We start from the raw sequence: 12,945 nt of genomic DNA, 5'->3' as shown, positions 1-12,945 counted from the left end.
TTTACTTTTTCCGATCGGAAGATGAATGATCTTCCGATTTTATTCATCTACAATTTTTACTTTAATTCAGGTGAGCTGATATTATTTTTCGTTATCCCTAATCTTTAAAAGACGCGTGTATAAATTTGACAGTAGTCGCACCTTTAGTTTGTAGGTTATAGCATTTTGAGTGAAGCATATTCGTGTCTAAATAAAGCATCGCTGGCGAAAAAAAATTGGTTGAAATCGCTGAGACCCTAAAGATTTTAAAGTAACGTGTTGGACATATCGTGAATGAATATTTGGATATGCGAAAGCTCTGTTCAAATTGGTTGCCGTGCGATTTCACAATCGACCAAAAACAACAACGAATTGATGATTTTGTGACAATGGATGAAACATGGCTCCATCATTTCACACTGGAGTCCAATCGACAGTCAGCCGAGTGGACTGCACGTGATGAACCTACTTGAAAGCGTTAAAAGACGCAAAAGTTAGCTGGCAAGGTTATAGCATCAGTATTTTGGAATGTGCATGGTATAAAAAAATAAAATAAATTAAAATTTGTATTTTGAATTAATTTAAAAAATGAAATTAATGAATTAAATTAAATAGAAAAGTGGAGATATTTCAACAGTATACATTGTCACAGAATCGTGTCTCTGCGTCTTTATATCCATGTACATATGTATGTATGCAGCACAAAGTTGAACCAAAGAACCAACAACAACAACAGCTGGGCGCAGAGATTACATTTATGGCTATAATTTCTTTTAACATTGAGCTATCATGATGGCTTACGGATACATAATCACAAACTGGATGTAATTGCCAAATTTGAGTTCGAAATTCCAAAAATTACGGGAGTTATGGAAAAAACACGAATACTACAAGTACATTTGGTTATATTAGCCCTTATACTTTCTGAGATTCTTGCGTTCATACAGACGGACGGACGGACAGACGGACAGACGGACATGTCTATATCGACTCGTCTTGTCATCCTGATTAAGAATACATATACATATATACTGTCACGGTCTGTCACGCCTCCTTCTGTGTGTTATATACATTCGCACAAAAGTAGTATACGCTTGCACCCTTTGGGTACAGGGTATACAATTTTTGTTTCATCAAGACAATGCACCGCGTCAGAAATCAATGAAAACGATGGCAAAATTGCATGAATTGGGCTTCGAATTGCTTCCGTATCCACCGTATTCTCCAGAGAATGCTCGAAATTTTGCGCCAATAAATAGGTTATTTAGCCTATTTTGAGGCTAAAGACAAACAAGTGGAGAAGCTAAAGTCGGGTGTCCCGACTTAGAAATAAGTACTCTACATATGTATGTGTTGAATAAATAAGCGTAACTAGGCGTGTTTGTGTGTGTCTTGTGCAGCAACTACAACAACAACCGCGGGCAATACTTGGCCTGAGATTATATATATGGCTATAACTATTACATCGGCCCATCATAATGAAACTTAGTATACGGACTCATAGTCACTAACTGGAGGTATTTGCCAAATTTGAGTTTAAAATTCTTGGAAGTACGTAAGGTCTGAAAAATTGTTTATTGCGGTGGAGAGGGGGGGGGAGCGAAATTCCAAAATAAACTTTTTCTATGTATTCTCATGAGGGATATGGGACTAAAATTGGGGGAAGTGGGGGAAAAATAAAAAAAAAATAAAACAAACTTGCACACATAACGCATCTTTGTGCAAAATTTTGTGTCTCTAGTTCTTATAGTCTCTGAGATCCAGGTGTTCATACGGACGGACGGACAGACATACATAGATCGACTCGTCTTATCATGCTGATCAAGAATAATCCAAAACACCCATAAAAAATTTGAGCTCAATGGCCTGCTCAGTTTTGGGAAGCAGTAAGACAAGACTGAAGCTGCATTCCACGCCAAAGGATTTAAAATCTTACTAACTGAATGCTGCAGTTATAAAAAGCAATAGCTACGCAATACAATACTAATTGTTGTCTAATAATCCTAATTTAAGCCATTTGAATTCTACCCGTATTGTTTGAATAGATTCAAACAAATATAAGATCTACAAATTAAACACTACTATTATTTTGAGCGGCGACATTAAGAAAATTTTGAGAAAGAAATTTGTATGGCTTACTTGAAAATACTATATTACTTGTACACAAGGGCGTAGGCAGAAGGGAGGAGGGGGGGCTTTGCCCCCCTAGAAAAAATGTTGCCATATAAAATCGACCAGAAGTTCATTATTATGACGCACTATTTCACCTTAAAATGGATCTGAGTTGGATTTGTTGAAGCTTTTTCATTGATCATATGCATAAGTTGTTTTTTAAATGCATCGTGCATTATTTAATCAAAATTGTAATTTTTTGGGCCCCCCCTTGGGTAAAAGCTGCCTACACCCTTGCTTGTACACTATACTTAATAAAAACAAATGATTTCAAGTCTATTGGGTATCACGCTTGGATACATACATACATATGTATGTATGTATATGTAAACTTGGTAAACGATATTACATCTTACTATCACAATCAATCACGGACTGAATTTGTTCAAAACAGTTTGTCCTTATCCACTATTTAGATGTTGATGTTTGTGATATTAGAGTGTGGGTTTGAAAATAATGTTAATACATACATATGTATTAACATTCATATATCAATGATTTCTTACGCGGATTTTTTCTTCTCCCAACTTGATGACGGTACTGCAGCCAAAATTGATGGATGATACCAGATTTGAAAATAATCCCAAGTCCTCTAAGGCTAAAGCAAACTATTTAATTGTTTTTGTCACTTTTCATATATATGTACACATGTACATATATGTATGTATTTATATGCACATATGTATGCATGAGTGTATGATACATATATGTATGTATGTACATGCATGCATATTTTTATATGTATTTGTATACAATATATATATGTAGTTGCTTAAATCCCCCAAATACTGACCACTTACGGTACTCATTGGTGCCGCTCTACATCAGCACATACACAGCCATGTACGCTTACATACTTACATATGTATGTACATACACACATATGTATTCTATATATTGTATATATACATACATATGTAAGTATATATACATATTTTTGTATAGGTATACACGCAAAGCGCTCGCTTTGCCACAGTCAGGACATCGTTTATCGATTTGCGAAGAGCAACAACAGCAGCAGCAGCAGCAGCAGAAGCAGCAGCAACAGCAATAGCAACAACACCAATGGCAACAAGAACAAAAAGCTCGAAATAAGCGGCAGCAGCGGCGGCAACTTCGTCGCAGTTTTGTAGGCCGCCGTCACCGCTTCAGCATTCTACTAAAACCCCAAACAACAGCAGTGGCAGGGCAGAGAAGCAGCAGCGCAACAACAAAAACAACAACTCAAGCGGCCAATACACATGCACACACAACTACACTCGCATCCAAGCATGTACATTTATATTATATACATATAGGCACACAAACACACACTCATACAGACATAGAGAGACGCATGCCAGCCAGCCAGCCAGCCAGCCAGCCAGCCATGCCTCTGGCTTCTCGCCGCCGTACGCAAACGCCCAACCCCCCCGAAATGGCGTTGGTGGGGCGCGAATGAACCGTCGTCGCTGGCGTCGTCTCTGGCTGGCTGCCGGGCTTTTGACGATGATGACGTTGATGATGTTGATGATGATGGTGATGGGACGCCACAAGGACGTGGAAGGCGGGCGGGAGCTAAGGCAAGCGTTGCTGTAGGAGCAGGCAACGGCAACAAAAGATAGGCTGCCGATATTGCCGTTGCTGCTGCTGCTGCCGCCGCTGTCGCTGTCGCTGAACCACGGGCATAGAGAAAAAGCGAAAAATATAATAAAAAAAAACAAAACAACAACAACAACAACGCACACAAGCTGAAAAGATACACACTGACGAACACGCACACAGACGCGGCATCGGGGCATCGTGTATGTGTTAGGTTTGGGGCATGCTAGTCCGTCAGCGCGAACACACACACAGGCCGGCATACACGTACTTGTACATACACACTCGTATATGTATGTATGCATGCATGAACAAACGAGCATACATACATACAAACGTCGCACATACAACGCAACGCGCACACAATTCAGGAGCTCCAGCAACGTCAACGTCAACGTGCGGGCGGGAGGGCGGGCGGGGCAGCAAAGGCGCAACTGTGTGTGCTAGGGAACTGGTCGCAGGTTCGCTACACAACGAGCAACAACAAAAGCGACGAAAGCAACAACACCAACACCAACAACAACAACAACGACAATAACAAAAACACCAACCGTTGGCTGAGTGGGCCAAGTGTATGGTGGTGGCAGTGACGGCGGCCGCTACAGTCGAGCGCAGGCAGCAGCAGCAACAGCAGCAACCGAGGCAAAAACAGAGAAAGGAAAAGGGAGAAGAGGCAGCAAGAGCGCAAAAGCGACTACGCAACGCGATGGAGCGTTGGCGACATGGGCGGGGGAAGCGCATCGCAATATTCTACGACGTTGCTGCGTCCGCTGTTGGGCTCTTGGATCGATGGACTGACTTGGATGCTGTGCGCTAAGCATCAGCAATGGCGGGGCAGGAGGGGGCCCAGCAATGTGTGGCCATGGGCTGCTAGGCTGGCTAAGCGGTCGCTTCAGGACGGGACGGAGCGAGTCAGATAGCCAGTGAGCCATACGCAAAGCAGCTTATGTTGATGGCAAGGGCGGGGCGAGGAGAGCAGACGGTCTAGGGAACATAACAAACGAAACAACAAGGAAAAAACTAGCTAGCTGGCGGCCTCAATGTCGTGGGGAAGAAGTGGCAACGGCAGCAAAAATAATTTAGCTGAGCGCAAAAAAAAACAATAACAGAGCAACAACAACAACAGCTACTGCGTCATCGTCAGCAACAACAAGAAACATTGGACGCTGATAAGCGCTCAAGTCTCTGCAATGCGGGCCGTTGACTTGCCTCTGATTGAAGATATAGAATCAGTAGGATCGATCTTTAAGATCTGCAAAGTGGGTCCCGGAAGTGATAGAGAATACAAATAACGAACACATTGATTTTTATTGCGGACCATGGGTTCCAAAAGAACATGGCTTAGAAATAAACCTTCCAATTTGTTTGTACATTGAAAAAACTTCGAAAGTTACTCTATTTTTTAGTAGTATCGATTCATTATATATGTATGTAGCTGCAGTTTTAATATCCACTTTTTAAAAATCTAAGCTTACAATTCCCTAATGATGTTGGATTTTCTTTACACACACTCTTATTTTGACTTTAGTTATATGTGAGATTACTATTTAGATGGACATACATAGTATTATAATAATAAGCTTCGCAGTCTAGGGTTTGCTAGAACCCTTTTAGAAGTTCCAGATAAACTATCAAGTGCGTCGGGTCAGTTCAGGATACATATTAGGATCGAATGTAAATTTCCGATTTGTTAGCTGAACGGTCTTGCAGGAGTAAAGAAACATTGTTTATACTAGCATCCTTATCATTAAATGGAAATCTAGACATCCACGAAAGTGTTTGCTCGGCGGAGTTTTTACTTTACATACATATGTATGTATGTTAATATGTATGTACTATGTATAATAGAGTGCGCTAATCAATGACCTTGAACTTCAATACCATGATATTGCAACCGCTCGAAGCTGCACCTGCTTTGACTAGTATCTAGTATTAGATACGGAACCGTTTTTGTAGCAGTTGAAGCTGCCGCAGTGATTTGCTGCTTTCAGCATGAAAATGCAAGCTTTAAGCTGCGAGGGCGACAGCAAAGGGAGGCCGAATTGTTGGATGGGCAGCAGCGGTGCGCGTTTTGTCGCGCCCGAGTAGCGACAGTTGGCACCGGGAGTGCGCTGTAGGCTGGTGGGGTGCGGTGGTGCGGAGCAGGCAGGCGAATATAAGAACACAGCAAAAAAAAAACAAAAAAAAAAAACGGCAGCAACAACAACAACAGCGAGCTCATACTTTTGCCTGTTTGGGTCGGCGACGACGTACCGACGAACGTAGCGTAGTCGTGAAATTGAGTTTTGTTGTTGCTGTTGCTTTTTCTGTTGTTGTTGCTGGTGTTGCTTTTGGCCCCGCACAGCGGCGGGCGGCTCAATGTGGGCGGTTAACACAAACGTCGAAGCGGCGGTGGTGTGGCGCTGTCGCTTCGTGTGTGTGTTTGTGTGTATGCGTGTAGATGTGCGCGTACTTTTGTATGGATGTATGTATATGTATGTATTTGTATGCGTTGGGGCTGACTGCCTGTCGTCGTCGACGACGTTGTTGCTGTTGTTGTACAGACGCAGCGCCAACGTTGATGATTATGAGGTTGGTTCTTGTTCTTCTTTACACGTCCTCCCGCTTTTGCTGTTGGGGCCGCTATTTGTTGTTGTTGCGCTGACTGGTTGCTGCTTTTGCTGGCGCCGCTGCTGCTGCTGCGGTTGCTGCCACGCTGCTGCTGCTGCTCTTAGGTTTTGTGCATGCAGCTTGTGTGCGCTTCTCTCATTCAAGTGTTAAACTTTTGTCGAAGCGGTCACATAAAATAGCAGTCGGTCCGTCGCTCGCGCGTTTTCATTTACACATACATACATATACATTTGTATGTTTCTCTATATGTATGTATGAACGTGTGTACATTTTCTCTCTGACGCTTAGAAGGAGGGGTGGTATGGTCTTGGCGTCAACGGTCAATAGTGCGCCCACACATGCAAACATACCGAACGACGGTGTGAATACATGAACACATAGTAGATGTATAAATATAATTTCATTCATACACATGTATGTATGATAGTGATAATCTACTAGAGCGGTACAGGACTAAACTCTAAAAAAAATCATCGTTGCCAAGAATAACGGTTACAATGAAGGAACTTAAAGTGGCGCGCGCCATTAGTGAGTCGTCTACCACATCCGATAACACTTCCGACTTTATCGATATTGTCAAGAAGTATGATGTGGTCTATAACAACCATAATCCGGATTATAAGAACGTCGAGGTGAAAATGAAGGTCTGGAAGCAAATTTCGGATGAAATTGGCCTATCAATAGGTAAGAATAACCAGCAAAAACCCTAATCAGTGCCGAAAAGGGAAGTTATCTTTGGCAAAGTTGGGTCGGTTGTGTACATATTATGTACGTAAAAATCAAATAGTAAGTGTACATATGTACATGCATCTGCAGATAATGTATAAGTGTACATACCCACAGGGCAAAAATATGTATGTATGTATGTATGTGTGTGTGTACCATACAGACAGACGGCGCGGCGCGGCGCGTCGCCCAGCATAGCGGCCAAAATTCTGGTGCCTGATATTTTCAGTGTGTGTGGATGTGTGTAACGACGTTGGTGCGGTCGGCAAATTGCAGCGAGAGCAAAAAAAACTGAACGCAGAAAAAAACAAACAAACAAACAAAACACCAGAGCGAGTTTGATACAAAAAGCAGTATGAGAGTGTCAAATGAATACGAGAGCGGGCGCCACGCATATCACAACAAAGCAAGTTGCCGCCTTACTGAGCTAATAGAATAGTTCCTTACAGCCATTGATGTTTACTTTTTTCAATAAGGCGAAAAGCCAAATAAAATAACTACGTTATAACTATGAAATTCTCTGACAAGAGCTATTTCACATCTGTTATTTCCTTCAAAACACCCTGTTGCTGCAGTCTTCACTTTCAGCTCTCTTTCATCCTCTCTTTCAGTCAGTCTCTGCTGTTGTGTGTGCAAAACGAAAACCTCCACGCTCTTGAACAAAAACGAACGCCAAACAAAATTTGGATGCTGTTTGTCGTTGTGTTGTTATTGTATGAAGCATGCTTTATCCTGCTGCATTTCCCTTTCATTTGAGTGGATTATTACAGGTCTATTTAAATATAACAACGGTAGAATGTGTGAGTGAATGCAATAAATTATACAAACATATGTATGTACGTGAATCATATACGCACGGCATAAGCATGAGATAATGCTTGCAATATACATACGTACATGTGTATGTATACATATGTATGTATGTATGCACATATTCATATTTCATATTTCGAAATCAGTTGAAAATCTTGCCCTTTCTGGGATAGCCCATTCTTGCTATCCACATCATTAAATAAGCTCAAACCAAAGTTGTAATCATTTGGTGTAACAGAAATTCCACAATTGAGCAAACCAAAGCCTGCAAGATTTGTAATCTTTTTATACCCTGTTCCCGAAGCGTATACACCTAATTCTGTTTGTACACGGTAGATTGATTCCAGACACAACCGTGTAAAAAAAGACATTGATCAAATGCATAGGCGATTTGTTTCTTATCTCTTAAGAAATATATATGTATGAAATTTTTAATTTTCAAACCGTGTAAAAACAGAATTAGGTGTACTTATTTAGTGCGAATGTATGTACATACATACATATTAGAGATGGGCATGGGCCGGCTATTTTCGGCCCGACACGGAACGGCCACGAAATGAACCTTTGGAAACACGCACACACGACGAAAATATTTCTAAACACGGCCCAAAACGAACATGTCATTAAATGTAAAAACGAAAAATACATTCATACTTGTATATCCATATGTACTCATCTATATTTGAGCTCAGATGCCGAGCTCGTCGCTTATTTAAAATTTCTCCAGAAGCGAAAAAAACTCGCTCACTTGTTTGAAAAGCTGTCAGAGATATTGACATGTATAAGTATGTCTTTATATTTGCCTTAGCAATTCCAAATTTTTTTTAGCTTTTTTCCAGTTCTTGAACATACAAATTCCTGGATCAACAGCAGTACATATATAAATATATATTTCAAAATATATTTTTCACCCACCCAGAAATTTTTTTTGCATTACAAGTATTAGTGTCCAATAATTAACAAAAGTCGTGCTGACTATTTTTTTATTACTTCAGTTGTTAATTTTTTTTCGTGTTTTATTCGTGTTTGCTCGTGCGTGTTTTGTCGTGCCTTTTTAGCTCAATACGAACGCGCGTGGCACGAAGTGCCACGACCGAAAACACGGCCCGTGCCCAACTCTAATAAATATGTAACACACAGAAGGAGCCGTGGCAGACCCCTAAAATTATATATTGTGCATACATACATACATATCATTTTGATCAGTATGATTCGATATAACCTTGTCCGTCTGTCTGTATTACTGCCAGGACATCAGCAAGTACAAGAACTGGAATAACCAAACTTGATATCGAGATTCCCTTAAGCCCTAGGCAGATCAAGTTTGTTTTTTTCTGATTGAATATTTTTTTAATTCAATTTAATACATTTTTTAAAATGATAAAATTTAAAAAAATATTTTAAAGATATTTTTTCATTTTTTTTGTCGAAGTGGGTACAGGGTGTTTAAGAGTTGAGCCCGTTGTAAATATTTCTTTTAAATGGTAAAATGATTGAATTGCTTTATCGCAAAAAGTATTGTGTATTCATAAACTTTAAACATCGAACGAAATGATAAGGTAGTTCAAGTTTGACCTTTATATCCTTAATCCTAGGTTAATAAGGGTTTCAAATATCATCGTATGGCCAGGTTGCCTGTCAAATCCCAGCGAGTTCTCGAAAACGACTTAATAGCATGAAGTAATAAGTTAGAGTTTACGGTTAATGCATTGCTTTTAACATTGTTGATTTATTTCACAAAACCTGGAACCCTGAGCGTGAGCTAGATAGATATTAAATATAATTAAATGTATGTTCTCAACGCCTATCATAATTGCTAAAAACTTGCATGCCAAAAACAAAAAACAAAGATATTTGAACGTTGGGTGTTATCCAAATCTATTAATAAGGGTGAAATCATGGCTCTAAAGATGCCGGTCGCATTCACAAAAAAAAACATAGGGGATTATCAGGGAAAAATTGTAACATTGACTTAGGGTAAAAAAAGTAGATTTCGAAAACTGCTGAACGTACTTTACATATACAATTTTCTAGTCTTGTTTTAAATTTAATCAATACCAGGGAAAAAATTTCCCACCAGTACTTCGTCCACAAATTGAAGCATCACGCTGGCTCTTCTACTTTTTGCTTCAGCTATGGGCGCTTATAACTCTGTGCCGGAAGATTGTCTTGGTACAAGGTATTTACATGTCTGGCTCGATTGTAGCGTTCTCCCTTATTCCAAATATATTCTGTCTGTCTGTACTTCCTATTCAATTTTTTCTATAACTTTTTTCTATTCTTGGAATTTTAAACTAAAAGTTAGTGATTATATATCCGTTTCCCAAGTTTTATTATGATAGGTTGATTAGAAAGAAAGTTATAGCCATATAACCAGGCCCATTCTCTGTCCGCAGCTGTATTTGTTGCTGCTTTGACATAATTATGTAATGCAAACATACATGTGCACAAGTTCACAAGCACGCATAGACACGATTCTGATGTAAATGTATGTATGCATGTATGGAATATTTTATATTTAATTTAATTAATTAATTAATTTAATTTTTTTAACAAATTTTTTTTTTGTGTTGGTACAGGGTACTATATTTAAGAGTTGAGCATGCTCGCTTTAGCATTCCTTTCTTGTTTTATACATATGTATGTTAATTGGATAATTAGTTGGATACACGAATCCCGTACGAGTACAGTACAGTAAATAAGTTTTAATCCGTTTAATTCTTTGGAGTTGGGAAAGATATTTATAGAATAACCAGGTGAAAAGACAGTTCAAAATTAGGTGGATTGGTGCATTCGCCACTGCAAGGGTATCTCTAAAGAGCATAAATAGAACTTCATTCTTTGCCACTTAGGATTGAGTTTAACAAAAATATAAAAAAGAAGAGTTGTAAAACATATGTTCTTATTATTCCACCTAAATTATGCAAAGTAATATATTTTTATACTCTGTACATGAAATATACAGAAGTATATTAGGTTTGCGCGAGCTGAAAAATGTAACATGCAGAAGGAGGCGTTGCAGACCCCACAAAGTATATATATTCTTGATCAGTGTGACAAGGCGAGTCGATCTAGCCCTGTCTGTCCGTCCGTATGAACACCTGGATCTCAGAGACTATAAGAGCTAGGGACACCAAATTTTGTACAAAGATGCCTTATGTGTGTATGCTGTGCAAGTTTGTTTTATTTTTTTGATTTTAAGATATAATATAAGATATAAGTGATTATAATTGTAAATTTTGAATTATCTTTTCAGAGGCTTCCAAGAGAAAATGGAAGAACTTGCGCGATAGTTATACCAAATATTTGCGTTCATTTCGTGTTGGCACAAAAACGTCCAAAAAATACCAGTACTGGGCCCATGCTGAGCACATGGAGTTTCTTAAGCCCTACCAGGGACCAGGCAGGTAAGCATCTAGTAGCTCCGTATGCAGACTGAATACTGATTTAATTGTGTGCGACAGGAACTCGGTTAATGGAAACGGGAAATCGAACGATGAGGACGACACTGAATGTGATTTTGGCTACCAAATGCTGTCAAAAGCAGCCAGTAATGCCGGTGAGGAGGATTTAAAAAGCGCATTGAACACAGTTACGACAGCTACAGGAGGGCTTGGCAACACCACACTCAACACACACACTGTGAATACCTATACCACGGCTATGACCTGCACTGGCACATCCGTTCTGACGCCTAGCACGGTAACCAGCGCGATCGGCACCCCACCTAATCTGATCTCGCCGAGCGGCGTTTGTGCGCCAAACAACCTCAATAGTCACAGCAGCAATAGTAATGGTAGCAGTGGCACTAATTGTGCTGCAGTTGCTCCACTCAATGCCCTGACACCGCCTGTCTCTAGCAATTCCAACAGTGCAGTAGTCTTGCCATTGCCCACGATGTCCTCTGTGTCGCTCAGTGCCATGGGCAAGGAAAATGCCGCCGCTCTAGCTACACTCGCCAATTTGCATCTGGACGCTTTGCCCTTGCCGGGTACAGGCACTTCTGCTGCTGCAGCAGCCGCCGCAGTAGCTGCACAGCAAATGTTTCCATTGGCAACTCTTAAAGCAGCCGCTGCAGCCGCCGGAATGCAACTACCGCCACCCAGTAGTACAGCTAACAATGTGGGCTGTCTTATTATTGAGCCGCATCTCTTCGCCGCCGCCGACAACTTCAAGAAGGAACTGAATGCTGCTGCAGCCGTAGCTGGAACAACCCCGCTGGGACTCTTTCAAAATTTGGCCAATCAGGCACATGGTTTGAACAATCTCAATATAAATGCGTTAGGCACCGGGACAAATATCTCAAACCGTTTGCTCACTCCCAGCGGCATTAATGCAGCTGGAAATTGCAACAGCCTGCCCCTTAGCAGCCAATCCACGTCGCCGATGCAGAGCTCTAAAGTTAGGCGCGTGCAACCATCCCCACAGACAGCTGCTATAAATCTAAGCTGCTCAGCCACGACAGCGAATACTGCTTCTGCCGTTGCCACTCAACCGCCGCCTGCTAAAACACGTAAGCTTTCGGACCAATCCCGTCCGTCGAGCGATTTGGATGTTGGCGCTGTGCTGCAGGCGAATCGCGATCTAGATGCCAACACGCTGTTCTTTCTAAGTCTAGCACGCCAAGTCCGTACCATGCCCATGAAGTTTCAATCACTGGCAAAGATGCGTTGCATGCGGATCGTTAGCGACATTGAATTGGAGTTGGAGAATGTGGACTGCAATGGGTTGCCGCCCTCTGACGAGGGTTCTGGTGCTGCAAATCTCAAGTATTGTAGCATCGATACGCCCCCGCCGCCACATCAGGATGGCTCAGGACTAATACAGCCGCCAATTTCCATGGCGCCTGATGGTTCTACTGAGCATTTTGTATATGTTATGTCGCCGTCACGGGTGGAAAGTATGATTGACATATCGTCGTCAGACGAAGAGACGAATATGAATGGCATGCCAGTGGGCGCCGGTTCATGAATATTTTAAAGGTGTCACCATCGAAATTTACATTCTAATTGTGTAATGAATAATAAACTATTAGCTGCTGAAATTAGTATCTTAACTGTGTTA

At 40.9% G+C, this 12,945-nt stretch overlaps 1 protein-coding gene across 1 annotated transcript; it reads left to right on the top strand.

Annotated features, from left to right (window-relative positions):
• The first annotated feature begins 6,588 nt into the window (after window positions 1–6,588).
• On the top strand, window positions 6,589–12,937 carry LOC115633804. The gene is made up of 3 exons (XM_030531286.1): window positions 6,589–7,026; window positions 11,138–11,288; window positions 11,346–12,937. The coding sequence occupies exons 1-3, from the start codon at window positions 6,840–6,842 to the stop codon at window positions 12,850–12,852; spliced, it is 1,845 nt and encodes a 614-aa protein (XP_030387146.1). The 5' UTR covers window positions 6,589–6,839; the 3' UTR covers window positions 12,853–12,937.
• Window positions 12,938–12,945: the final 8 nt, after the last annotated feature.

Source organism: Scaptodrosophila lebanonensis, unplaced genomic scaffold, assembly GCF_003285725.1.
Source record: "Scaptodrosophila lebanonensis strain 11010-0011.00,11010-0021.00 unplaced genomic scaffold, SlebRS2 tig00000001-arrow-pilon, whole genome shotgun sequence".
In the NCBI taxonomy this organism is placed as follows: Eukaryota; Metazoa; Arthropoda; class Insecta; order Diptera; family Drosophilidae; genus Scaptodrosophila; species Scaptodrosophila lebanonensis.
This window is presented reverse-complemented; position numbering and strand designations above follow the sequence as displayed.

Bases quoted from the DNA above. Each gene is read 5' to 3' on its own strand.
- LOC115633804 (XM_030531286.1), top strand. From the start codon at position 6,840: ATGAAGGAACTTAAAGTGGCGCGCGCCATTAGTGAGTCGTCTACCACA. The intron at 7,027-11,137 runs GTAAGAATAACC...TTATCTTTTCAG, and splicing joins TGAAATTGGCCTATCAATAG to AGGCTTCCAAGAGAAAATGG. The intron at 11,289-11,345 runs GTAAGCATCTAG...TGTGTGCGACAG, and splicing joins CCCTACCAGGGACCAGGCAG to GAACTCGGTTAATGGAAACG.